Source organism: Heloderma suspectum, chromosome 4 (genome assembly GCF_057233095.1).
Source record: "Heloderma suspectum isolate Gila_16-S chromosome 4, 16-S_ref, whole genome shotgun sequence".
NCBI classification, from domain to species: domain Eukaryota; kingdom Metazoa; phylum Chordata; class Lepidosauria; order Squamata; family Helodermatidae; genus Heloderma; species Heloderma suspectum.
In genome coordinates this window covers 42,558,404-42,584,356 of record NC_139461.1, presented here as the reverse complement: position 1 = coordinate 42,584,356, position 25,953 = coordinate 42,558,404, and the positions used below count along the sequence as shown (strand labels likewise).

General features: G+C 50.8%; 1 protein-coding gene across 1 annotated transcript in view; it reads right to left on the bottom strand.

The window, feature by feature from the left end:
* GDF6 (growth differentiation factor 6) overlaps positions 1–23,231 on the bottom strand; it is a 30,500-nt gene extending 7,269 nt beyond the window's left edge. The window contains exon 1 of the mRNA XM_084848006.1: positions 22,874–23,231. Coding sequence (XP_084704132.1) covers positions 22,874–23,231 — 358 coding nt within the window. The remainder of the gene's footprint in view (positions 1–22,873) is intronic.
* Between the last annotated feature and the right edge of the window lie 2,722 nt (positions 23,232–25,953).

The following is a 25,953-nucleotide window of genomic DNA, read 5'->3' as shown; positions in this document are numbered from 1 at the left end:
TAGTCCTAAGCACAGTTATTTGGAAGCAAGTCCCATTCCAAAAAGTCGATGGGGAACCAACTGCTTTTAAGTGGGGCCTGGCCTTAATCCTGTGTAGATGCAGCGTTAAAGTCCAAGTGCTTATGAAGCTCATCCAACAACCTTAGGCTGCTCTTCAGCAATAGCCACATCCATTCAATACCACCCTTCCCACATTAAGCCAAGCCCCTTCTTTCTTAAAGAGAGAGACAGAGGAGTGAAGTGTATTATTTATTTATTTATTTATTTATTTATTTATTTATTTATTGCATTTATACCCCGCCTTTTTTTCCTCTTGCAAGGAAAATGTATATATGCTGGGAGTTGTAGGATTTGCCTCTGCCTAAACATGCATAGGATGGTGCCCTTAACCCCTTCGCACTGTTCAGTCTTCGTACGCCTCTTGGTCCCCACCTGCTCACTTTCACCACTGCCTTAAAGCAAATTCATGCAAGGTGGATCTAACCAATGACAACTAAATGGAGCTGCCGCCTTCAAACGAAGTGGATATCCCCCTGAATACTAGGCTCGGGGGACAATCTACAGAGGAGACAGTCACTTACGTGGCCTGCCTGCGGGCTTTCCAGAAGCATCTGGCAAGCACGGGGTCGGAAAACTGGTCTGGCCTGGGAGGGCGATCATTACGTCACCGGGTCCGGCCCGGCAGGGCGGTTGTGTTTGCTGGCCGGTAGTGGAAATTGGGTCAACCCGTGGGTCAGGCCATGGGGAAGGGGCAGGGGCGAGCCTACACATCTTTACTAAAAGGTCAGTCCCACGGAGTGCAATGGAACTTATTCCCACGTGGTTGTGCACTCCTCCAGTCCTCACTACTTTCCCCACCGCCGCTGGGGCGGGCGCGGGGACGAAGGGAGAACAAAGTCCTCCCCATCACAGGGCTGCCGCCGGCCTCTCCCCGGCCATATACGCATTTTAGAACAGAAATGAGATTAAGCGCTCACAGAGCTAGGCCGCCTTCGGCTCTGCGGAGGAATGGCACGACACCAACACGGCAGCTGAGTTCTCCTTACTGCTTGGTAGGATGATACAGACGAGCAAGTTACCCGCAGCATGACAGCGCTCGCTGCGTGGTAGTTGGATACGTCTGCATGAACGGGGGGGGGGGGAGCCAAGGCATCTGGATGGGGTGGGGCTTACTGCCAACAGGCCGCTCTAGAGATCTAGGCGCACAGTTGCACCCATTCTAGATTTACTTGGCATTCCTAGGAGCTGCAAGATGGCTTTCGATTCGAAGCGCGCTTGGAGGAGGATCTTCACGGCTGCTGCCTGGTCTTGGCAAACCTCCCTCTTTTCCTTAAGGGGTTCTTCCCCATCTGTGGAAATGGGAAGGCTGCAAGGGCGGGAGCACGGAAGAATTCGGACAGCTTCAAGAGCGAGCATCCCCCCTTCCGATGGTGGGCGCAATCGCAGGCATGCCCGCAGTGGCTCTGGCGAGGCTTGGCTTTCCAAGGCGTAGCGTGGCTTGCCCGCCGGACGGACTTCAGCGCCTCATTTTCATTATCCGAAATTGGACAGGAATGGGCCTTAAACTGGGCTGGACGGGCACACGTCGGGAGAAGAGACCGGGCGATGAACTGGAAACAAACGCCAATGGTTTCGATGGAAGCCACTTCGAATGGATACTGAAAGAAAACGCCACTCCCAAGCAAGCGCGCCTAGCTTTGGAAGGACGCCAGCCTGACTTCCATCCAAGCGACTACAGGGTCGGCGTAAATGCCTCTTCTTCCTTCCTCTGACTGCCAGTTGAAACTTGTACTGACTTCAGATTAATCTTGAGAGTCTCATTTGCATCACCCAAATCCCGCTAGAATTTCCTTTTTAAAAATAGCTGTAAATTTGCAGGTCAACTTAGTGAACTGACTAATCCTTAAAACTGCAGATCTTATGCAGGCTTGCGTTTCAGTGCCTTTGTCTCGAGTGGAACTCACTCGGAAGGAAGAGTCAAGGCAAGTTTCTATTCATTTTTTTAATGGATTTGAAGAACTTTGCTTTTCTACCGTCTTTCTAATTTTAAAGAACCAACATTAAATTGTGGCTATGAATAAGTTCAACACCCACTACACATGCATCTTATCACCGAAGGGAAGATACAAAGCTAATATACACACGCGCATGGACAGACCTATGACATGGGTCTCTCTCATTCCCTCCAGTGGAGGCTGGTGGCTCCGATGTCAGCGGGGCAGTGGATCAGCTCCGGGTTTCAGTCAGAACCAGTCAGCATTCTAAAGGAGCTATTGGGCCCCGCTGACATCCGCGCCACCCAGTCTCCACTGGGGGTCCCCCCCCTCTCTCGGTTTAGAGAACTCAGTCTCTCCTCCTTCTGCAGACTAACCGTTTTGACTTCTGCCCCCGGCTGGCTCCATCCATCCTGATTAATCCATCCCCTTTGGCATGTCACAACGGACGGTCAAGAAAGTTCAGTATTTCCAAGGGACGTTTTCAAAGGACAGCCGTATCAATGGTTCAGTAACCAAAAAATAAATTAAATAAAAACTCGCCAGAATGGCTGCCAGAACCTATTTGGTCTATTCCAAATGCCAAGGAGATAATGTGGGTTATTTAAGAAGTTGCTTTGAATCCGATCAGATAAACGCGATTTTTGTTCTTCTCTCTCCCGCTCTCTCAGTAATCTAAGCATCCCGGATGAATCCATAAATGAGGTAAGAGACTTATAAAACACACTGTGGAGCGCCATAAGAATGATAAAAGAATAAGCCAAATCTTATCTGGCTTTTGACATGATTTACTGACCAAGTTGATGATGCGAAGGGAAGAAGTCGAAAAGTGGGAGCTCTTTTTAAAAAGAGTGCGTTTAAAACGTCAGAAATGAACGGAAAAGAAAAGAAGACACAGCGCTGAGATACCGCAGACCTCCTGCCGGCAAGATCTGGCGTTAATTTTGATCTTTCCTGTTTCTTCCCCATTCCCTCAGTCTTATACCACCTAGCCTGAAGAAGAATTCTGGGGAATTCGAAAACTTGCACAATCTTTTGTGACATTTTGGCCCGTCCTGATAACGGTATTCCCTAAGGGCCAAAACAGATGTCACGTCAATAAACATGTATTACTTTAAATCTGTGTCTAGCAGCTGCATCTTTTTTCCTCACTTTCATATTTACTCTCGAGCAGGCGCAGGGAGCCCATCCAGATCTTAAAGGACCCCTTACCCCAGCCGTAGCGTCCCAATCCGGGTCAAATGTTTTGCCCCTCACTGTAGCCATAAACGTGTTCCCCGCACCAGGCAGAACCAGCAGGCGTCAACTGTTGCCTCGTTTGGGAAACCGTGAGAAGTGGCTCTCTTCGCTTCTACGCAGTAAGCCTCTTCACCACCCAGCTAACCTCGAGGCGGAATGATTTGAGGCGGCCGTTGCGCAGTATACACTTACCTAAGAGTAAGCCCCACTGAAGATCCTAGGACTTGCTTCTGAATAAAGAAAAGCGCTGAGGATCAGTGTTGGCTCTGCACTGCAATGAAGGCCGCTGAACCCCACTCACATTTAGCGCCTTAGCTTAAATTGGGATGGGGGGGGGGGTCTAGAAAGCGGCAGTGGGGTTTTCAGGTGGGTTTCTCCTCTCTCCCCTAGCACTCTGCTTATTCATAACTGGAAATATCGCTCAGCCCTGAACTGTAATACGATTCCCATCCGCCCTAAAGGGGGGGGGGGGCTTGATTCCTTCATTCCAAAATCCATTAATGCAGAATTATGTTCAACTGATCTCAGTTTGGCCTGCACTTACAAGAAAGTGGCTCAAGGGCGGCGGCTGGGAGCCTGTATGATTTATTGGATGGAACCCTCTCTATCACGCTACATTACATCATAGCATCATTCATGCCTTAGTGATTCCCGCCCCGCTCCCCCCCCCCCTTTTTGGTCAGCTAAACTATTTTGGACAGTCAAGACTTCTCTGAACAGCACTTCATTTCGGGCTGGATTCAGAAGGTCGTGTTGTCTGAAGGACACACTGACACACTGACTTGAAGCCTAAGCTGGTCTTCTACTCGGAAGCCATTTCCGGCTGAATTCAATGGGGCTTACTCCCAAGTAAGTTAGGCATGAGACTGAAGCCTAAGGGTTCTACCGTCCAATCAGAAGCAAGTCCCATTGGGCTCGGTAGAACTTCCTTCTGAATAAATATTCCTAGGATTTCGTCCTAAGCATGTAAGTTCGCAGCTGCGATTTCTGCGCTTGAACAGAACAATTTGGCCCAGAAAGACGGGTTTGAGCCAGCCTTTTTCTTTATCCTAAACCAACCCCCCCCCCAAAAAAAAACAAGACAAACCCCATCACTGAGGATATAGCTTCACTGAGGAAGGCATCTACCTAGCCTGATGAAGCGTTTTGGAGAACTGGAAAGCTTGCACATTTTTGTGGCATTTGGGTTGGTTGGTCCTAATAAAGGTATCGCCCAGGTGTGGATTTTGGACCTTCCAGGGCAGTCCCACTGGAGGCAGCAGAACTTGCTTCCAAGGAAGCAAGTTCTGGAGAATTGGAGCTTAAAAGGTGCCACTCATCCTTTCAGTGAAAGGAATCGGAATTTTAAGCTAATCTCAACATCCTTAAGGCGTCTCTAAAGAGATACCTTTCCAATAGTTTTTTCAAAACTATATCAAGGCTGCAATCCGTGAAGTACTTACACTTGGAACCAAATCCCCTCAGGATTCAGTTACATTTGGTTGTATGTAAAGCTACACACAGATCCTATACAAGAATCAGAAGTGAATCCTACTATATGCGATAGGTCTGCACGGTTACTGGAGAGTAACAGTGCAACCCTATGCATACTCTGAAGTCTGCTCCCCTGAGTTCAATAGGCTATATCCCAGATAAACGGATATATAAGATTGCAGCCTAAGAACAAAGTATTTCCGAGTATTCAAAGTTAGGGTTGGATCCAGGCTCAGTCATACTTAAGAGTATTTCATTGGGTCTACTTTAAGTATGACTATGTCTGGATCCAACCCAGAGACGGCAAAGAAATGATTGGGAAAGTGCAATTCAGTTCAATTTGAGTCGCAGGAAACCGTTACAAAGATCGCAGCTCTAGGCAAATGTTTCCCTTCCTGTGGATCTTGGACATTCCGAGGGTAATATTTGAGACCATGCGGGTTCCCTTAAACTCCCTTTCCCTGCATGATCTCTGCTGGTTTCCGACTCAGTGACAAGCCTGGGGTTAACGGAAGAGAGCGCGCAAAGCGATACCCCCGAAGTCACGCGAATATTTCCAGAAGGAATTAATGAAGAATTGAACTGCTCTCCAAACAGCCTTATTAGAGCAAGTCAACGGGATCAGAGGGAGGACTCGACTTCACTGGGGCTATTCCGCCCCCCCCCCCCCGGAATTTTCAGCCAGAAAGAAAGAAAGAAGGAAAGAGGAAGGCAGGCTTCAGTCCTATACAAACTTACCTGGAAGCAATCCTCATGGAAGCCCAGTGGAGGTTACTTCTGAGTAGCCACGGATAGAATTGCGCTGTCAATCTTGGGCCCTTTTGCTTGTAGAATTCCGCGCAGACAATACTCTGCCCCATTCCTCTCCTTGGAGTACGAAAATGAAAGAATGTAATGGGCCAGATCCTATGTAGGCTTAGACAAAAAAAAAATCCTACAATTCCCAGCATGCCCCTGCTAGTCATGGGGCATGCTGGGAGTTGTAGGACTTTTTTCTAAGCCTGCATAGGATCGTGCCCTTAGCCACTGATTTGGCAAGTACAAGCTTGAGGCTTGTTTTGTTTTGCTTTTTGCCTATCATCTCTTCTTGAGGGGATCCATTCAAGCCACGTTTCCCCTTGAGGCGGCATGCCACATCCCCAGTCCTCAAGGTTTTACCTCCCTGCAGAATGATCTCTCCCTCCTTTCCCTTCCGCCTTTTCTCTGTTCTCTTCTCAAGCCGCATTGAAGCTCAAGGAGCGAGGAGACACGGCGCGGTTTGGGAGGCCCTTTAAGAAGCCTCGCTCTCCTCAAGCGTCTGGAAGTCCCGTCGAGGGTCGCCCTCCTGCTGACAGGCAAAGAAACACCCGCGGCCTGCACAGTAACAGCCGTGACAGGTATTGCTCTTGGGCAGCTGGGAAAAGACTGCGGCTGCAGAACGGAGTGCCGGGCAGGCTGGACCTTTTCGCCTTGTGTGGTATTTTCTCCCGCTCCCCAGGGAGATTTTCTTTTACTTTATTATTTGGTGCTTGTATCTAGATTATCCCATGTTAGGCCTATGTAGAGTAGACCCACTGAATGAATGGGGCTACCTTAAGTCTCATGCATTTTAATGGCTCTATTCTATGTAGGACCCATTGATTTCAATCACCCATTGATTTCAATGAGTCTACTCTAAGGGTATTTCCCATGTTCATCTTACATAGAGTAGACCCATTGAAATGAATGGTACTAACATAAGTCTCATTCATTTCAATGGGTCTACTCTACATAGGATTAACATGGGACAATGCCCTTACTCACAGTAGACGCATTGAAATCAGTGGGTCAAACCTCAAGTCCTATTGATTTCAATGGATCTACTTTAAGTATGGCTAAATCTGGACCCATCACTATTATCATCAATGGATGGTATCCAATCTCAGTTCTACTTAGGGTCGACTCATTGAAAGGAATGGGACTTAAGTTAGACTAACATTGCACAAAACCCATTACCATTATTATGACGGGAGCCGGTTGGATTTTTAAGAAACTGTGTGCAGTGGAATTATTAGCTCACTGGGCTTGGAAAGAGCGGGGGAGGCGCTTATTTCCCTCCCTCCCTCCTGACCAAAATCTCACCCAACAGAGAGATAAACACCCCAATCCAAAACAGCCTTCCATGGAAGTCAAATCCAGCCTCGGACCACTTGGACCAGTCTCCCTCGCCAGATGTTTGGGACATCAACTCCCATCAGTGCCAGCCAGTCCCTCTCCTACAATTTACAAGTAGTCATTCCCATTCTTTGGAGTAAAAGTAAACATGCTTAGGATCGGGCTGTAAACGGGGAGAGGGAGAGAGAAGCTCCATTTCTCCCGATTTTTAAAAAATTCCTCATAAGATGGCCGCCCAAGACGTTTTCCTGCCTGAGGCTGAGCAGCAAATGACACCTCCCGCCCCCCAACTTATGGTGCATATTTAATTTGCACCAGAGGAAGAAAATCCCACAATCCCCCCTGCTCCCCCCCGTAAAAATGCAACAACAATAAATTTAAAAACAATCTGCTGCCTTTTCATAGCACCCCAGATTGGCTGCCTGATGCCTCCTTCTGCCTAATGGTAGGGCCTGCCCTGCATGGACCATTAACAGCTGATGTCTTAAAACAATCACATCTCTAAACACAGAACAGTCAGGGGTTTTCTTTCTTTTTTAAAGGAAGCAATCTGCCTCTGGCAACAGGTCATTCTAGGTCCACACGTGCCGCCAGATCCGGTCCATGTTTACAGGGAAGTCCAACAGTGTTTGTTAGAGCTTACTCTTGAGTAGTAGATAGAATTGCAGCCTGATTTTGTCGTTTTGTTTTTATTGCAATGAAGTCTCAGGGCGTAGAGCCAACGGCGAGCTACGGGGGGGGGGGGCACTGCCTCCCCCACCCCAACTACCAAGGAAAGACCGTCTTCACTGAGCCGAGAGCCGCACCCGGAAAGCAAAATCTACCACATCAGGAAGAGGGCTGTGATAACGTTTTCAGAAGTGGTGTTTTACCACATGCCGGGAGAGTTTGGCGCTTTTTCAAAAATCGTACTATTTTAAGCATTCAAAAAACGACTCCTCCCCACCTGCAGTATGAAAGTGGTGCCGTCCAGAATCCTTCTTCCCACCTGATGTTGCCTGATCAGCTCGACGAACTTGCATCTCTTTGGGGCGTCGGGCTTGCGCCCCAGCCTCCTCCTCCCCAAACCCGAGCGCCGTTTCTTCCCTGCCCTCTCTCCGGGCAGAAACATCCAGCCAAGGAGGGGCCAGTGGAGGCTGGTGGCCCCGATGCATCCGCGTTGGCTTTCAGTCAGAACTCTAAAGGAGCTATCCAAGGTGCAAAGCAAAGCACCTCGGCTTGCTCCTTTAGAGTTCTGACTGAAACCCGGAGCAGATCCCCCCCCCCCCCAGCCTCCACCGAGAGGGGCAGACGAGTGGAGACTTTCACGGACTTGATCCACGTCTTTCAGCACGTCTCTTTGTGTGGTGCTGCCAGGGTAGGGCTTTGGGGCAGAAGCCCAGGGCCCCACTCAGCCGAATGAGCAGGTGGGCCCCCAGACGCGGCCAGGCCGCCTTGGCACAGTTTAAAGTGAACGGATTCCCTCGGAAAGAGGGCTGTGGGCGCGCGCTAGACCATGACAGCCAGAGTCTAAACCCGCGCTGTCTCCCTCCTGCTATCCCGCTCATTTCAAGGCAGCTGCGTTGGCGAGAGAGTTAAACTACAGAACTACCTGGGCGAGGCAGCCTGCTTGAAACGCTACAGCTCGCTTTGGTGGTGGTGGTGGCTTAAGCGGAGTCCTAAGCAGCTAAGGCGGAAGCGGCCGACGAGGGAGGCGGGGAGGGGAGAGAGAAACGACACCGGGCCCCGAACCTTTTCTTGAGGGAGCCCCATCGAAACGAATGAGGGGGGGGGGAGAGACACCAGTGGAGACTATTATAGAGCTGCTTTACTTTTTTCAGGACTTCTTTCTCTGTGTGTGTGGGGGGGGGGGCAAGGAAGAATGGGGCGGCGGCTGTCTGAAAGTGTAGCCTCCCTTAGTCACAATCCACAGTGGAGGAGATTTTACGACCTTCTTCTTGAAGATGTTGTTGTTTTTGTTGCAAAGGCCCCACCCTCCATCCATGGGGGGGGGGGAGGTGCTCTCAATAAACTCTCCAAGACCCACCACCTGGGTTGTCTCCAATGTTAGTCTAATTTAAGTCCCATTCATTTTGGGCTTCTTCACACGGAGCTTTTATCCTGCTATTGAGATTGCTCACTCATGGAAGTTTGCAGGCCCTTTAGATGACAGGGTGTCTCCTGCACTAAATGGCCTTTATTCTGTTTTTAAATAGATCATGGATAATGAGCTATCAAATGACCCTGCTTGTGTTCCCTCCATGAAAATGGAAAAGCCACAAGAAGAGGAGTGAGGTCAATGAAACATATGGAAGACTCAAACAAGAGGAAAAGGGTTCTTGGACAGAATGGGGGAACTACAGCAGCAAAGGGAAGACCAGAAGCTTGAAGAGCAACAGCAAGATGAGGCAGTGGGAAATGCTGAGGAGAAGAAAAATGGAGAAGAGGATACTCCTTGGAAAAGGGTGACAGTTAGGAGAAGAACTAGATGCCACTCTGCACCAGTGGAAGCAGTGGAGCTGTGGAACCGATTCCAGGTACTTGCGGATGAGACTGGAGGACAGCCTGCAGAGGAAGAATCACAGGGGAACCTGCATGAGAGTGAGCAAGAGGCTGAAGGTCAGTCAAACAGAGGCAATGAAACTCAGGCCTACAACAACAAGAAGAGAAGAGTGGTAGTAGTAGGAGATTCCTTGCTGCGTGGGATCGAGACCCAAGTATGTCGCGAAGACCTGTGGACTCGCCAGGTATGTTGTCTCTCAGGAGGACAGATTAGAGATGTGACTGAAAGGTTGCCTGCACTCATAAAGCCCACTGACAGGTATCCCTTTCTTCTCATCCATGTGGGAACAAATGATACCACCAAGCGGAGCTATGAAGAGATCACGTCAGACTTTGAAGCTTTGGGGAGGAAACTCAAGAACTTTGGGGCCCAGATAGTTTTCTCATCCATACTTCCAGTAGTTAGAAGAGGGATAGAAAGGGAATGAAAAATACTCCGGGTGAATGACTGGCTACAAAGGTGGTGCCGACGAGAGAGATTTGGATTCTGGGACCACGGGCTATACTTCCTGGAAGATGGGCTGTTGGCAAGGGATGGGTTGCACCTCACAAAGGATGGGAAGAATGTGTTTGGCCACAGCATGAAGAACTTCATCAGGAGGGCTTTAAACTGAATCCTACGGGGAAGGGAGATGTAAAGTTGGGGGTAACAATGGACGTAGGCGCATGCACTGCAATAGAGAGAACAGCTCTAAGAGCACCCAATAATAGTCTTCAGACACATGTAGGAAGAAAACCAGACTATGAAGCACATGGTCTTCGATGTCTATATACTAATGCCCAGAGTATGGGAAACAAACAGAACGAACTTGAACTCTTAATACAAGAGGGAAATTATGACCTGATAGGTATAACTGAGACTTGGTGGGATGACTCTCTTGACTGGAATACAGCAATTGAAGGATATAACTTGTTCAAAAAGAACAGGAGGAACAGAAAGGGAGGCGGGGTTGCACTATAGGTTAAAAATACATATCTCTGCATAGAAATACAGGAGAATGAGCTTGGTAGCCCCATCGAGAGCATCTGGATCAAAATAAATGGAGCAAAGAATAAAAGGAACCTAATGGTGGGAGTCTACTACCGGCCACCCAATCAAGGAGAAGACAAGGATGAAACTTTTGAAAAACAAATAGCCAATGTTTTAAGGAAGCATGATGTAGTAGTAATGGGGGACTTCAATTTCCCCGATATTTGTTGGGAGACAAATTCTGCAAAACATGGCCCTCCAGGAAATTCCTGACGTGTGGTGGATAACTTCCTCCTATAGAAAGTAGAGGAAGGGACTAGAGGATCGGCTATCCTTGACTTGATCCTAACCAACAGAGATGACTTAGTGGATAAAGTCGCAGTTACAGGAACTCTGGGGGAAAGTGACCATGTTGTACTTGAGTTCTTGGTTCTAAGGGAAGCAAAAGCCAAGTGTAGTCAAATGCGTACCCTGGATTTTAGGAAAGCTGATTTTAATAAACTCAGAACAATGATCAGTAAGGTCCCATGGCAAGCGACACTAATGAGAAAAGGAGTCCAAGATGGGTGGGAGCTTTTAAAAAACGAAATTCTCAAGGCACAACTACAAACAATTCCAACAAAAAGAAAAGGTGGAAGACAACAGAAGAAGCCAATGTGGCTTCACAAAAAGCTTAGAGATGACCTGAAAACAAAAAAAGGACACATATAGGAAGTGGAAGGAAGGCCAAGTAACAAAGGAAGAGTACAGGCAGGTAGCCCAGAATTGCAGGGATGGCGTCAGGAAGGCTAAAGCTGAGAACGAGCTGAGGTTAGCGAGGGATGCTAAAAACAACAAAAAGGCTTTCTTCAGCTATGTGCATAGTAAAAGGCAGAGGAAATAAATGGTTGTTCAGCTATTAAATAAGGATGGCAAAATGATAACAGATGACAAGGAAAAGGCAGAAGTGCTCAATTCCTACTTTGGCTCAGTCTTCTCCCAAAAGAGGGTCTATGACCCCCCTGGCAAAGGCGAAGTACAGGCTGAAGGGGCAGGATTGCAGCTTGAGATCGACAGGCATATGGTCAAGGAACACCTCATTACTTTGAATGAGTTCAAATCTCCAGGGCCAGATGAACTGCACCTTAGAGTAATAAAGGAACTGGCAGAAGAACTCTCAGAACCGCTGTCTATTCTCTTTGAGAAATCATGGAGGATGGGTAAAGTGCCAGATGACTGGAGGAGGGCTAATGTTGTCCCTATCTTCAAAAAGGGTAAAAAGGAGGAACCTGGGAACTACAGACCAGTCAGTCTGACATCAATCCCTGGGAGAATTCTCGAGCAGATGATAAAGCAATCCATCTGGAAGCACCTTGACAACAATGCCGTGATTACTCGAAGCCAACATGGATTTGTCAAGAACAAGTCCTGCGAGACGAATCTGATCTCATTTTTGGATCAAGTCACCTCACTTGTGGACTGTGGGAATGCTGTGGACATCATATACCTCGACTTCAGCAAAGCTTTTGACAAAGTGCCCCATGATATCCTGATGAGCAAACGAGCTCAAAGTGGGCTAGATGAAACAACGATCCGGTGGATCCACAGTTGGCTACAGAATCGGACTCAAAGAGTGCTTATCAATGGGACCTTCTCAAAGTGGGGAGAGGTAATGAGTGGGGTACCGCAGGGCTCAGTCCTGGGCCCAGTGCTCTTCAAGATTTTTATTAATGACTTGGAGGAGGAGGTGCAGGGAATGCTGATCAAATGTGCAGATGACACAAAATTGGGCGGGATAGCTAATACTTTGGAAGACAGAAACAAAATTCAAAGTGATCTGGATAGACTGGAGTGCTGGGCAGAAAACAACAGAATGAAATTTAATAGGGATAAATACCAAGTTCTGCACCTAGGAAAAAGAAACCAAATGCACAGTTACAAGATGGGGGATACGTGGCTCAACAACACGACAAGCGAGAAGGATCTTGGAATTGTTGTAGATCACAAGCTGAATATGAGCCAACAATGTGATGTGGCTGCAAAAAAGACAAATGCTATTTTGGGCTGCATTCATAGAAGCATCACTTCCAAATCCCGGGAAGTACTAGTTCCCCTCTACTCAGCACTGGTTAGGCCTCATCTGGAGTACTGTGTCCAGTTCTGGGTGCCACACTTTAAGAAGGATGCAGACAAGCTGGAGAGGGTTCAGAGGAGGGCAACCAAGGTGATCAGGGGACTGGAAACAAAGCCCCATGAAGAGAGACTGAAAGAACTGGGCATGTGTAGCCTTGAGAAGAGAAGACTGAGGGAAGATAGGATAGTGCTCTTCAAGTACTTGAAAGGCTGTCACAGAGAAGAAGGCTAGGATCTCTTCTCCATCATCCCGGAGTGCAGGACACGGAATAATGGGCTCAAGTGACAGGAAGCCAGATTCCAGGTGAACATCAGGAAAAACTTCCTGACTGTTAGAGCAATACGACAGTGGAACGGATTCCCTAGGGAGGTGGTGGGCTCTCCCACACTGGAGGCATTCAAGACGAGGCTGGACAGCCATCTGTCAGGGATGCTCTGACTTGGATTCCTGCATTGAGCAGGGGGTTGGACTCGATGGCCTTGTAGGCCCCTTCCAACCCTACTATTCTATGATTCTATGATTCTAGGGGAGCGCATGTAAAGGGAGTCCGTTGTGATCCTGCATTTAAAACGGAAGCAGAAAGCCCCCTTTTAAATGCAGGATTTTAGGCTGGTGTAGAGATGCTCTAAATCATTGGATATAACCCCATGATTCCACCAACCCACCCACCTTCCCAAAATGGCGGTAGCTAAAAATGGGGGAGTCAGGCAGTGGGTCTTGGAGATGTAATTATGAGCACCCTACCCTCCCACATAGGTCGAAATAGACCACAGTTCCGACCGTTGTAGGGAAACCGAAGTGGTCCAACAATCAAAGCCGTTTATGTGTTAGATCCTCAATGGAGGGAATATTGGTTAGGTGGATAGATTTAGAAGGGTCAGCTGATTGATCCAGTGGATCCTGTTGATCCAGTGGATCCTGTTGATCCAGTGGAATATCGGAATTTAAACCCACTTGAAGCATAATCCTATCCATGCTTAGACAGAGTAAAGTCCTACAACTCCCAGCATTTCACGATAAGAGTTGTTGTAGGACTTCTTTTCTGTCTACACATGCATAGGATTGCGCCCTAAGGCTGCAAATGGAAGTACAATAATTATAAGATCTACTGAATTCAGTTTGACTTCTGAGACGACATGCTCAGGATCGCACAATGCATTCGTGTAGAGCAGGGCGCTGTGGTCTCATTGCGTTCAACAGGGCTAAACTTAAGCGTCCAACTCAACTCTATACATGGTTACTCGGAAATATGGTCCCTCTGAATATGAGATCCTCTGAAGACTTCCGGTTTCGGGCTTGGCCAACCGCTGAGCTTGAAATCCGAATGCTTCCTCTTGCTCTTCCACCAGTTTACTTCGACTTCCCATTGAAATCAGTTCGTTGCCATGTGTCTTTGGGATAAACAATTTGTGGTGAATAAGGTTTTCGGGCCTGCACCTTCTAAAAACTGAAAGGTCTGCCCGATTAAACTGCGGGTCGTATTATTTTTCAAGCTAGCAAAGCAAGAAAAAGAGAAGGGGCGGGCTTTAAATTAAACGTTAGTTTAAAAAGAGAGAAATCCGATTATAACCTCCACAGGTTTTGGGGGCTTCCAAATGCAATATAGCAAATGCTTGCAAGCCGAGGGTGAAAATATGTGGGGCGTGTCAGTAGCTCACAATCCTGTTGAACCCAGTAGCCTGCCTTCCGAGTAAACAGAGGATCGAGCTTCTCAGAAGAGTTGTCCTTGGAATTCAATTTTCCCTGGCTCCCCTGCGGCGGCGAGGTGGGGAGAGACAGGAGACCCTCGTCCACTGGAATGTCCTAGAGGCATCCTTGGAGCCAGCGCTGGCCGGTGGCTAGTGCTAATTCCGAGCGATGGATCCCGAACAAAAGGAACGGGTTCGGATCCTCACTTGGCCTCAGTTTCTCTCAGCCTAACCCAGCCTTCCCCATATCTGGTGCCCTCCAGATGTGTTGGATCACAGCACCCATTATCCCCGGACACTGCCCGGGTTAGCTGGGATTATGGGAGCTGTAGTCCAACACATCGGGAGGTTGCCAGCTGGCGAAGGCTGGCCTAGCCTCTCTCACAAGGTTGTTGTGAGGCCACCTCCCCCACCCCCTCCAGGCTGGTGCCGTCCAGATGTGCCGGGCTACAACTCATTGGCCATGCTGGCTGGGGATGGTGGAAGTTGTAGTCCAACCCATCTGGAAGACACTTGGTTGGAGGAAGCTGTTGCAAGGACTCAAGGGTGTGGGGGAGGAACCTTATATCCCCCGGAGTTCCCTTGAGGAGGGGCGAGATTAAAAAAAAAAAAGTCAAGTCATGAATACAGCCCCGGGTTTCTACAGCCAGAAGAGTGTACTAGTGAATAAAGCATTGGTTGGACCAGGGGTCTCAGCCATGAAGCTCAGTAGGTGAACCGTCCCTGTTTCTCGTCCTAAAATCCTTCAGGGGGATATATCCGCAAGGATAAAATGGGGGGAGCCCAGGTAGGCCACCCCGAGCCTCCCTGAAGGAGGAAGGCAGAGAGAAGGTAATCGATCAGTTCCAGCCGGCCAGAACAGCTGCTTTCCCCTTCGCAGAGGCAGGTAAATCGACCGGGAAAATCCGTGCTTCAAAGAATCTACCGTGGTCTGCGAGGACGAATGGGCGATACAGCGCAAGCCTATGTATGTTTACACGCGTGGGATGCAAACGTTTTAAATAAAATAAAATTAAAAATACTCAGAAGTAAGCCGTATTTATTCCAATGGGACTTACGTCCGGGTAAGCAGGTACAGCATGGGAAAGCATGCGACCTGATGGCCACTTACGTGGGAGGAAGCTCTACCGCAAGGGAGAGGATCAGGCTGTAAAGGGTTTTGTTTATGATGAACTGATCTCAGGAGGGGGGGGGGCGTCTGCGATACGGCGGGGGGGGGTACAGGTGAAGGCATTTTTGCCTCGCTGCCTCAGGATGCCATCCAAAGAGGGCCAGGAGCCAGAAAGTCGTAGCAGCCGATCTCGGCTGCCCAGGGACATCCCTTGCGACCGTGCTACTGCACAGGCGGTCACTATAGCGCTCAAACAACGGTTACTATAGCGCCCATCAAAGATGTATGCGTTTGAGTTTTTAGTTTCTTTCTTTTACCTCCCACGCCCCGACATCTTGCATATCTGAGCCCAAGAAGAATGACGTGAAAACTGGGTGTTGTGTTTTTTTTTTTAAGCATTTATTTATGTCAGTTATTTATATGCCGCCTTTCAGGATCCAAATCCTACCAAGGCGCCTTACAAGTCATATTTTTTTTAAAAAATAAATGGTTAGTTTGTGTTGTGACGGATTCAGGCGACCAGAGAGCACGCTTAGGAGCAGACAGAAACGGGGGGGGGGGGGTCCCTCGGCCGACCCCTATTTGGATATCTTTGGCTGAGAGACCTACAAGCAGTCGCCTCTAATACACAGGAATAGCCCTCGAACTAACCCAGGCCACCTACGCTCGGATCCCGCTAGCTCTCTCCCCTTGGATACAAGCCCAACCAAGTGCGGGAAAGATGACTGACGGTCAGGAAATACCCCGAAGCCCGAACAACACACTGGCCGAAAATCAGGACGGTTCCCCCTAACGCTGCTCCAGGTTTACTTGGCAACACAGTTTCTCGCAGCCGGATCCTAAACCATGGCATGAGGGGACCCCCCAGAGGTCAGTGGGGCTGAGTCCTGAGTAGGCGTGCCTAGGAAAGCTGCACGCTTCCTTAGGAGTCAGTCCCTCTGCACCCGCTCGCTAAGTCCGACTCCCGAGTAAAGCGTGCTTAGGATCAGGCCAGCAGGAGCCCCCTACCCCTTCCAGGCTTGTCGAGCGGCCAAACGAGAGACAGGACGCCCCCAGTCGTGGGGGGGGGGAGGAGGGGAACAGATGAAGCCGGGGCTGTTCCTCCCTCTCTTTTTACCCGGTTTTCTACCCCTCTGCTAGGCAATGAAGCTCAGATTGGAACCGTCTGCGGGGCTCCCTCGGCCCGGCCGTCTGGTCTGCATTAGCGTTTTTATAAGGGGGCTCAAACAAATCGAACACAAGGTCACCAAATAATTAAGAGCGGTGAATTCTCTCCTTCCCCATTAAAATGCTTCCCTGCTTGGATTTCACGCGCCTTTCGCCAACCACAACACGGCCCCGCAGAAGGCGCGGCCGGGAGGGCTGCGGCGCTCGCTCGGTCCGGCCGCAGCACAGGATCCACCTCGAGCCGCCCCCCACCCCCCGCTTTGCACCCAGGCGCTGCCCAGGAGGAGACGCGTCCGGAGGGACCCGCATTCCTCAGCCGCCGCAGGAAGCAAGGAAGCGCCCAGCCCTGGCCACGAGTTAGAACCGGGGACCCCCCCCCCGACGCCCACCCCGTCTGGAAACTGCACTTCTCCCTCCTAGTCACACAGCCCTAGGTACATCAACATGTCTAACAAAAACAAGCGAGAGCTGCAGGAAGACGCCTTCACCCTCATCCGCACTTTTTTTCTGGTTTCTTCTTTCTGTTTGTCCAGGAATTAGAGCAACCCATTTCGAAAAGGGGTTCTATTTATTTAATTACTATTCCATTTATAACCCGCCTTTTTCCTCTTGCAAGGAATCCAAAGTGGCTTGCATGTTTCTCCTCTCCATTTTATCCTCACAACAACCCCGCCAGGTAGGTTAGGCTGAGTCCGTCACTGGCCCAAAGTCGCCCAGTGAGATTCCTGGCCAAGTGGGGACTAGAACCCGGTCCAAAACTTTAACGCCTACACCACACTGGCTTTCATCTAGAAAACCTTTTCATACCCTAGGCTTAAAGACCCGCAACTACCTCGCTCTCCAACGCGAACATAAAACCAGCCTGATGGCAGTTTTCACACGCGTACCTTAACACTTCTTTGGGGAGCAGGTTCCCCTGAACCCAGGGGAAATTTTTTCCGAGTAAACCAGCTTAGGGAAAGGAATGCGATTCTGCTTTTCCTTGAACCGCTCCTCCCTCTAAACACGCCAGGTAAAATTCTAGATTCCTCTCCCGTAGAAAGTCCCGGATTCGTAAAATGGACATATGGCAGGATTTGGAGAGGTGCTAAAAGAGGCGGTAAAACGAACGAACCTGCAGCCCGTTCCTCTTCCGTAAAGTATTCCGCGTTAGCGGCGTTTGCGCCTGGTACAAACAGAAGGGAGGGGGAGAGTCAAAGGAGCTTTCTTTCTATCTTTTTAGCGTTGGATATGGAATGGACCATGCTGATCTTCAATGCCCATTTTCCTGGGCCCTGTGTTGAAATCTGCAAACCTTAATGACCCCAGTCCAGTCCGAACATCGCCTTTCAAGATTCGATCTTCTCGGTTGGTTATGAAATCCATTAAAGCCAAAGGAGACTCGTCTCCAAGGCAGCTGCGGTCTAACACTTGCGTGTAAAGCGAGGACGTCAGGATGGTTATCCAAGGCTGCGATCCTCACTTACTGGGCAGGAGGAGGTCCGGTTGAATTCACCCGGACGTGAGTAACCTACACAAGAGTTGAGCCTGCGATCTGAAGCAGTTTTCGGGGGTGGGAGTGGGGAGAAAGCTCCATTTAAATCATTGTTGCTTTCTTCCAAACAAGCCCCTTTACTACTTAGGATGGTGCATCGGACACGTGTACTTCAGTACGTTACAGGGAACGGAACGCATTCGGAGATCGGGGCGTTCTTTAGGAGCCTGCCTTTACCTCCATCTCCTGGCTGTCAGCGCCCCGCGCACAACCGAAGTTCTCAAATGAGAGGCAATGTCCATGTCCGACTTCAGCTCTTGGGACTTACCTGTTTCCTCGTCTTGACTTGAGCGCGGCATCGGGGCTTGTAAATCTCAGCCGTGGCCCCCAGGGTTGCCCGGGCTCTTATGTCTTGCCCCAGATCGTGAGCTCGCTCACTTCGAAGTAAGAACCCCGATAAACTCAGAGGGGTTTGTTTCCACCTAAAAGAGATTTTAGGTGGCGAAGGGAAGACTTCCAAAAACCGGGGCCAGTTTTATGATTTCGGCCTTTCCCACCTCCCTCTTCAGTCTGGCCAGCCCTGGCAGTTGCTAATCGTCCTGCTTTTACTGTAGAGCTGCGATACTCGGGGAGGGAGGGGGGCGAGAGAGCACCAGCGAGCCGAGCCCCATCTGCGTTTTAATGAGTTAGTTCACGCGCCAACAGTAATTTTCCTACATTCAACCAGGTCCTGTCTGATCTTGCGACCGTAACTGGGAGGAGGGGGCGACGGGGGCGGGCGGGACGTATGGACTGTATGGTTAGAAGAGGAGGCAATGCTAACTGTTCTACATACACACACACACACACTAGCCAAGATGGCAGGGCCTTTCCCGGTTACTAGCCCTTCTGAAAACTCTGCACTCAAGAGATAAAGGAAAACACAGTTTTGGCTTCTGTGTGTGTGTGTGTGTGGGGGGGGGGAGTCTCTTTAAAAAGTAATACCCCCGTTCGAAAATGAACAAGCTAACTTCTGCTGACTTCAATGGCACGCACTCTCTCCCATTGAAAAATCGTAGCTTAGGAGTGCAATCCTATACGCACATCTCTCTGCTCCGAAGTAATGGGAGCACACCTCTGCTCCCATTACCGTCAATGGGCCTTATTCCCTTACCAGGAGGTGTGAGAGCGCAGCCTAAATCGCTCTAAACTGATTCCCGGGAAATGAGGATTCGGCCGTGGTCTTGAGTCTGGATACCCCTGTCTGGCCCTCGCGGGTGGGGTTGAAGAGAACAGACTGACCATTTCTCCTCCGATTTCCAAAAAACGGAGACATAAGCCCATGCCCCTCGCCCTCTTTGTTGGCCTGAAACTCACACACACACACACACACACACACACACACTATTGCCAGCCCGTTAAATGCATCTGATGAAAGTGGACGGCGCCCAGAAAAGCTTTTGCCGGAATAAATGTGCTGGTCTTTGAGGTGACACAAGACTCTTCGTTGTTTTTGCTGCAACAGACTGGACACGGCTACCCTTCCGGGGAATATATAGATACCGCGGTGATTAAACGGGGCTCCGGGAGAAGTCCACGTTCTGGCAAGGAAGTTACCTCCGGGGAGTCGAGGGGGAGAGGCGAGCGTATCTGCAAAGCCCTGGCAGAAGCCTTTCTGGGCTGCGCCTGCTGTACTTGCAACAGCATAAGCCCATCTCAGCTATTAACTGGGGGGCGAGCCCCCAGAGAGGTGGACTTTAAAAAAGAAAAGAAAAAGAAAGGGGAAGGGGGTGCTGCTGCCACTTCAGAGGGCCGGAAGTTCTCTTGAAGCCCTCCCTGACTCTGTGCTGTTGGCTGGGTCCCCCTTCGTTATGGGAGACTAGACAATATTTGATAAGTTATGACATGAACACTGCATTAGACCACTGAGTTGATATACTCCAGTCAGTGGCTTGATGCTAAGCAACCCGCAGAAGGTCCAGCACCAGGTCACGGCCTGTGACACATCAAATCAAAATCGGGGCGGGGGCGGGGCAGGCCCTTGCCTTCACCAAACCAGGGCTCCTGGCTGCATCGCCCTCTCCCCCACCCCTGGCTCTGGCCCCGCCAGCCCCCCCTTTCCCAAACGCCCCTCCCCCCGTCTCCCAGTCCTCGTGAAGATCCCAGCAGTCCATCCACGTTTATTTAGGGCTACGTACATCCCCTGCCTATCCGGCCTCGCCCCCGAGATGTTCCTCTTCTTTTTCTTTCAAAGAGACCGTGTTAAACGCGAGATGGACGTTTTGGTCCTAGCAGGAATGCAAAGAAATCACATAAAGGCAGAAGGGGTTTGCGGCTGGGGGGGGGGGGGGGAGGGTTGCGGCGGAGGTCCGTTTCCTTGCTGAGAAGATGGAGAATTTACACCCATACGTAAAGAAGAGAAGGCTTGCGGATTTCCCCGAACCCTTCCAAATCCAGCCCAGCAAGAAAGGCGTGAAGACGCTCTTTCTTTCTCGCCTCATCCAGGCCGGTGGCCTCGATCAGCAGCCCTTTAACCAACCACCCCAACTAGGTGAGAATAATTACATGCACTGCACACACGGCACCAATCACTAGTTAGGATGGGGAAACTGAGGGTCACACATAGGCGCGCCCGGGCGCATTTCACTCTTCCCAGCAACATTTTCTGGGGTCCCTTCTCTTCTCCCCTCCAGCCCTTCTCCCGGCCATATGAATCTGCAACGAGCGACCGAGGTCCGGCTCACACCTTTCTGGTTCCCTTCGCAGCACAACAAGGAAACCGCCTTAAGCCTGGAGAGGGGAGAATTCAATAAAGGCAAACCGAAAATCTATCCGGTCGCTGCAACCTCTCGCGTAGGCCGGGCTCAAGCGGCAACGACCCCGAGGTAAAAACAAGTCACGTACTTCCAGGGTACAAATTAATACTTTACCCCGGGGTAAGACAAATGGACAACAGTAGGAAAGGGCTTAGCGATGATTGGAAAAGAGATGTGCCTCATTTTGAGGGAAGCGGGGGTTTTGTACCCCCCCCATTTTTAAGGGTTGTTTCAACACACGCACCCCATTTACCGGGCCTCTCCTCTCCTTTAGGCGGAGACTTTAAATTAAACTCACAGAACTATAGAAGAGGCATGTGGGGTTTTCTTGAACGGAGCGCAGAGGGTTCTTTGCTTGTTTGTTTTCATTTGCTTTGAAAATCACCCTCCAGTACAGCCCGTGGTTTGGAAAGTTCGCTCCCTTCCGAGTCTTTCAGCAGCTCATGAACCCCCCGCTGACCCAGTTGGGACGGCAGCTGGCACCGAGGAAGCAGGCAGAACAGGCCTGAACAGGTGGGAGAAGAAAGGAGGGATCCGGCCCGTAGAAGAGGGCCAATGCCCGAATTTACAACCCTAGCCGGAGAGCTAATCAATTCGCAGATCTTTTATGGCTTCCCTCCCCAAGGAACACAGAGCGGGACCCCCAAAGGATCCTGAAGAGATTTCAGGGAGGGAAAGCTCCATCCCCTTTCCAAAGGGCCACCGGCGAAGTCAGCTCAGGAGAGTGAGGCGAGGGGGGAAAGAGATTTTCCGGCGGTCCCGAGATCCAGTTTGGCCCGTCGTTTGGACACCATAAACTCGGTTGGGTGTTGAGGCAAAAGAGAAGGCGACTGATTCCCAGGCGTGAGCTACAAAACAAGGAAAGAAAAGAAGAAAACTGCCCTCGCGCTTCAAACACCCCATCAATGTCGGTGAGATTTGCTCAATTCGAATTAAAGAGGTGGGCGGCAGCAGAAGCCGATTTACGCGAAATAAAGAACGGAGTAAAGCGCTTCCACGACCCACCCACCCCTCCCGAAGGGTCAGCGAACCTCTCCGTCTCAATTTGTTTCAAACAGGATCGGGCCCCGAGGGAGAGCAAAAAGCAGATCCCAAAAGCCCAAGGCGACAAGCAGGATAATACCTCCCAGAAGCAAATCGGGGACCGTTACACTGAGACCACGGCCTCTGCGTTGACTCCGAAGTATGTTCCACTTAATATCCATCGGACTTAAAAACAAAACAAACAACAACCTGGCAGAAGCGGCTTCCTGAGAGACCTCCCTCCCTCGCCCGGGTAATCCTGATTCCTGATGAAAAAGCGACCTTTGTGCCCCCCCCCTTCCCCGCCTTCAAATTGGGTGGGGGGGGGGATTTCAAGCCCAAGTGATCATAGGAATTTGGAGATAACAAGAAGACGAGCACGCTTGAACCAAATGTAAGCTATTACCGGTTTATTTTTAAATTCGCGCATTTGGGAAACCCATTTTAGCATTTCTCAGCAACCGGAGCAACAGGAATTCCCACCGCTTCAGGGGCCGCTTTGTACTAAGAACGACAGCCCGAGCCTATCCACGAGCGTTTACTTCGAAGCGAGTCCCACCCAGTTCAACGGGGCTCACTCGCAGGTAAGGATTCATAAAGCCTGATGCGAGGCAGGCCCCAATCCGAGGCACGTTTACCCCGAAGCGAGTCCCAAGGGGGTGGGCGGCTCGCTCGAAAGTCCGTGCGCGCACACGGGAACGCGCAGCCGGGGGAGAGAGACGAGCGAGCGGGAGAGTCCCTGTCTCCGATCCGGGCTCTAGAGCAGCCGTGCTCAACCTGGCGCCTTCCAGACGCGTGGGACCACAGCTCCCATCATCCCCAGCCAGCCTTGGAACGATGGGAGTTGTGGCCCCGCACATCTGGAAGGTGCCAGGTTAAGGAAGGCTGCTGTAGTGTGTACCGGTCGAAAGACGGAGGCAGAATTGGGTTTGGAACGCGCTGGAATTACGGGACGAAGGGCGAAGCCGTCGAGGCCAAGAATCGGGGCCCCTTTGGGCGAGATCACGTCGGTGGGGCCGGAGCCAGGGAGCGCCCCCCCCCCCGCAGGGAGCGCCGGGTGACCCGCGAGGCGGTTGCGGGCGATCGCGGAGGATCGGGCAAGGGGGAGCAGAAGCGGCCGCTGCCCCGGGGCCGCTGCGCCGAGCCGCTTACCTCGCCCCCTGTCCACGAAGCTGGTGATGGTGTTGGCGGCCTTGGAGGACTGGAAGAAGCTGGCATTGATGCCCAGCTTCTCGGCGATGGAGTAGGTCCGGTAGAGGGAGAGCATGTACTCGTGGGGCTCCACGGGCGGCTGGGCGGCGGCGGCGGCGGCGGGCCCCTTTCGCGCTGCCGCTGCCTCTCGGGGCGATCGGGGCGCTTTGCCCTCCCGGCGGCCGCGCAGCAGCTTGGCGGCGGACTCCCGGAGAGGCGCGGCGGTGGCGGGGATGGTGGCCTGCTGGCAACAGGGCAGATCCCCCCAGAAGGCGCAGGCGAGGAACACGGCGGAGAGCAGAGCCCGGGCCGCATTCATAGCGAGCGAGCGGCTGCCCCGGAGCAAAGCGCGCGCCCGCCCCGCTCCGCTCCGCCCAGCCGCCTTGCTCGGCACCAGCGCGCAACAGCCCAGCCCGGCGCAGCTCGCTCCGGCCGTCTGCGGCGCGCAGCCCCCAGCGCCAGAGGCCAGCCGCCCGGCCGGGACACGCCCCCGCCGCCCCGCCCCGCCGCGCCGCGCCGCGCCGCGCCTCCCCGCTCGCCCCCGCCGCGCCTCCCCGCCCCGGAGGCCGGGGGAAGCTGGCGGGGCCGGAGCCGCCTTGGCGAGGCCAGCGCCGGGCGGGCCGGGCATGCTGAAAGGCTGTCCTTCCGAGCATGTGCAGAGCGCCTTGTCCAGCCCGCTCACCGCTCTTCGAGAAGTGGGACTGTGTGACCACATTGCATCGAGCAGCGCAGAGGCTGCCACAGCTAGGCAGGTTTGATCGACGAGGGCCCAATCGAATCCCGAGCGGGCCTGAGAGCTTCAGAGGGAGCCTTGCTGATTCAAAACGGAAACATCTGTTAACTCGGCCCTTTTTAACTTCAGAGCCTACGTAGGACAGCCTCCCCCCCCCCCCTTGTTCTGGTCAGTGATGGTGGTTCAGTGGCTAACCTGATTTAAATTGGATGTGATATTCATGCTTATTAAAATATCTGGATAATCAGACTATCAAATAGGGGGAATATCGACCTCTTGATCCGGATTAGCCCTTTTCGCCTGTACCAAGACAGGTTTGGGCAGGGTGTATTTACTGGGAGATGAAGGGGCAGGCACTCTGCATGAGCTCTTGCCTGCTCTTGCCATGCACATTCCCCTGGTGAGTTTTAGGCCCTCCTCAAATTAATTCTGCAGGAGGCTTGCTAATTCCACCAGCCATGCAGCTGAAGCAAAATCTTGCTTAGAAATTGGAATAGAAAGAATGGAATTTCACATTACAATTTTAAGGAGGGAAATGTGGGTTTATACGACCTGGAACCAGGGAAGAGGAAGTGGAAGGGGTGCTGTTCTTAGTGGGCTCCAAAGCTATAGAATCCCATTGTCCTGGAGACTGGTGACCTGAGCATGCTTTTGAAATGAGCTAACAAATGTCCTGTTTAGTGGCTGGACATTATTATTTTCCCACATGGATAGCATTTATTGTGTGTAGGAAAACATGGGAACACTGCAGGTAGATTAAAATGGGTGGTTGTCCATATAAGTATCTTTTCTGATGCAAACACTGGAATTCCATAATTGCCGTTTTCCAGCGCATGTCCGTGAAATGAAATGCCTGCACGTCACCTGTCATCACACATGCGAGGCATGCTTACCATGTAGAAAAATCAGGATGTCTTAAGTGGCTCTAGGCTGACTCTTGGTGGCCCGGATTGGCCAGTATGGTGTGTAAGGTGTTTCTCAAATTTGTGGGAACCGGGTCCAAAACATGTTCAAACCTGGATTCTCTGGGTGGTCTGGGGCAAATCATGCATTTAGGACAGACAAAAGGCATCAGAATCCTGCACTGCTTTTCACCATGCAGATCATGTTACTATTAAGCTCATGTAATTAATAAAGTTGTGCCCCTAGTTCACCCAACCTTCTGCATGTCATCTTGTTATTTCAGAGTTTGGTCTCAAACAACAACCCTAAAGAACCCTGTGCAGACAGCCTGTGAAATTGCTGCGATTTTATGTGATTTTGGGTGGGATGTTTCCATCCTAATGTTTTAAACATCATTTAGAGTTGACTTTGTAGCTTTGGTTTTTAAACTGTTGTGGCCTCCACCAAACATCCAGGATGGGTCAGGATTAATATTCAAACAAGCCTTAAACAAACAAACAATGAAGCACTGTGACCTCCAGGGAAGACAGGGCTCTATGCTCAGTCAAAGGAAAGTTGGTCAAGGCCGTGGCTCATATGCACACAGGTGGCTCTTACCAAACCTGTATTTGTTCTTCTAAAATCTATAAAGCCAACAATGGGGGCAGCCCAGGCAAGCAGGCACCCCCAAGTTAGGATTGGACAAGTGGTCAAAGGTTGACAGGTGACACCAGTGACTATGGATGACCAAGAGGAGGCAGATAAGAACTGTCCAATGGGACACATTGAGGTCTCCTTTTCAATATCTACCTGGTCCTTTTGTGCTGGTAATGAGGGCCTTAGTCTTAAAAGGCATTTTATCCAAGGGCTGGGGGAGCAAAGGGTCTTCTTCCCAGGGCCATCCCAAGATGTTCTGCCTCCTGAGGGGAAAATGGTGCCCACCCCCATCCCTAAGTCAAGGTTGGCCCAGTTATTTTGGCACTTGAGTCAGTAAATCCCACACATGTCTCTTCTTGTGAGGAAAAATGCAACAATAATAGATTCAGGGTGCAATCCTATGCATGTTTAGACTAAAAAATAATTCATATAAGTTCTAGCATGCCCCAGCCAGCATGTCCCATTGAAGTCTGAGCACTTGAAGTCTGTGTCCCACCCTGCCAAGCCATTCTCACCACACCTTCCCTAGGCACCACCCATCCAAAGTACCTCCCATGTGGAACAGAGGAAGCTCCTTTGTATCATTGGTCCATCTTGCTCAGTATTTTGTTTTACACTGATTGGCAACAGCTCTCCCAGGTGCGTTGGACTGGGGTCTCCCCCAGCCCTCACTGGAGATACCAGGGATCAAACCTGGGACCTTTTTCATGCAACGCATGCATTCTCTATCACTGAGCCACAGCCTTTCTATCCGCTCCACCCAGGTCTA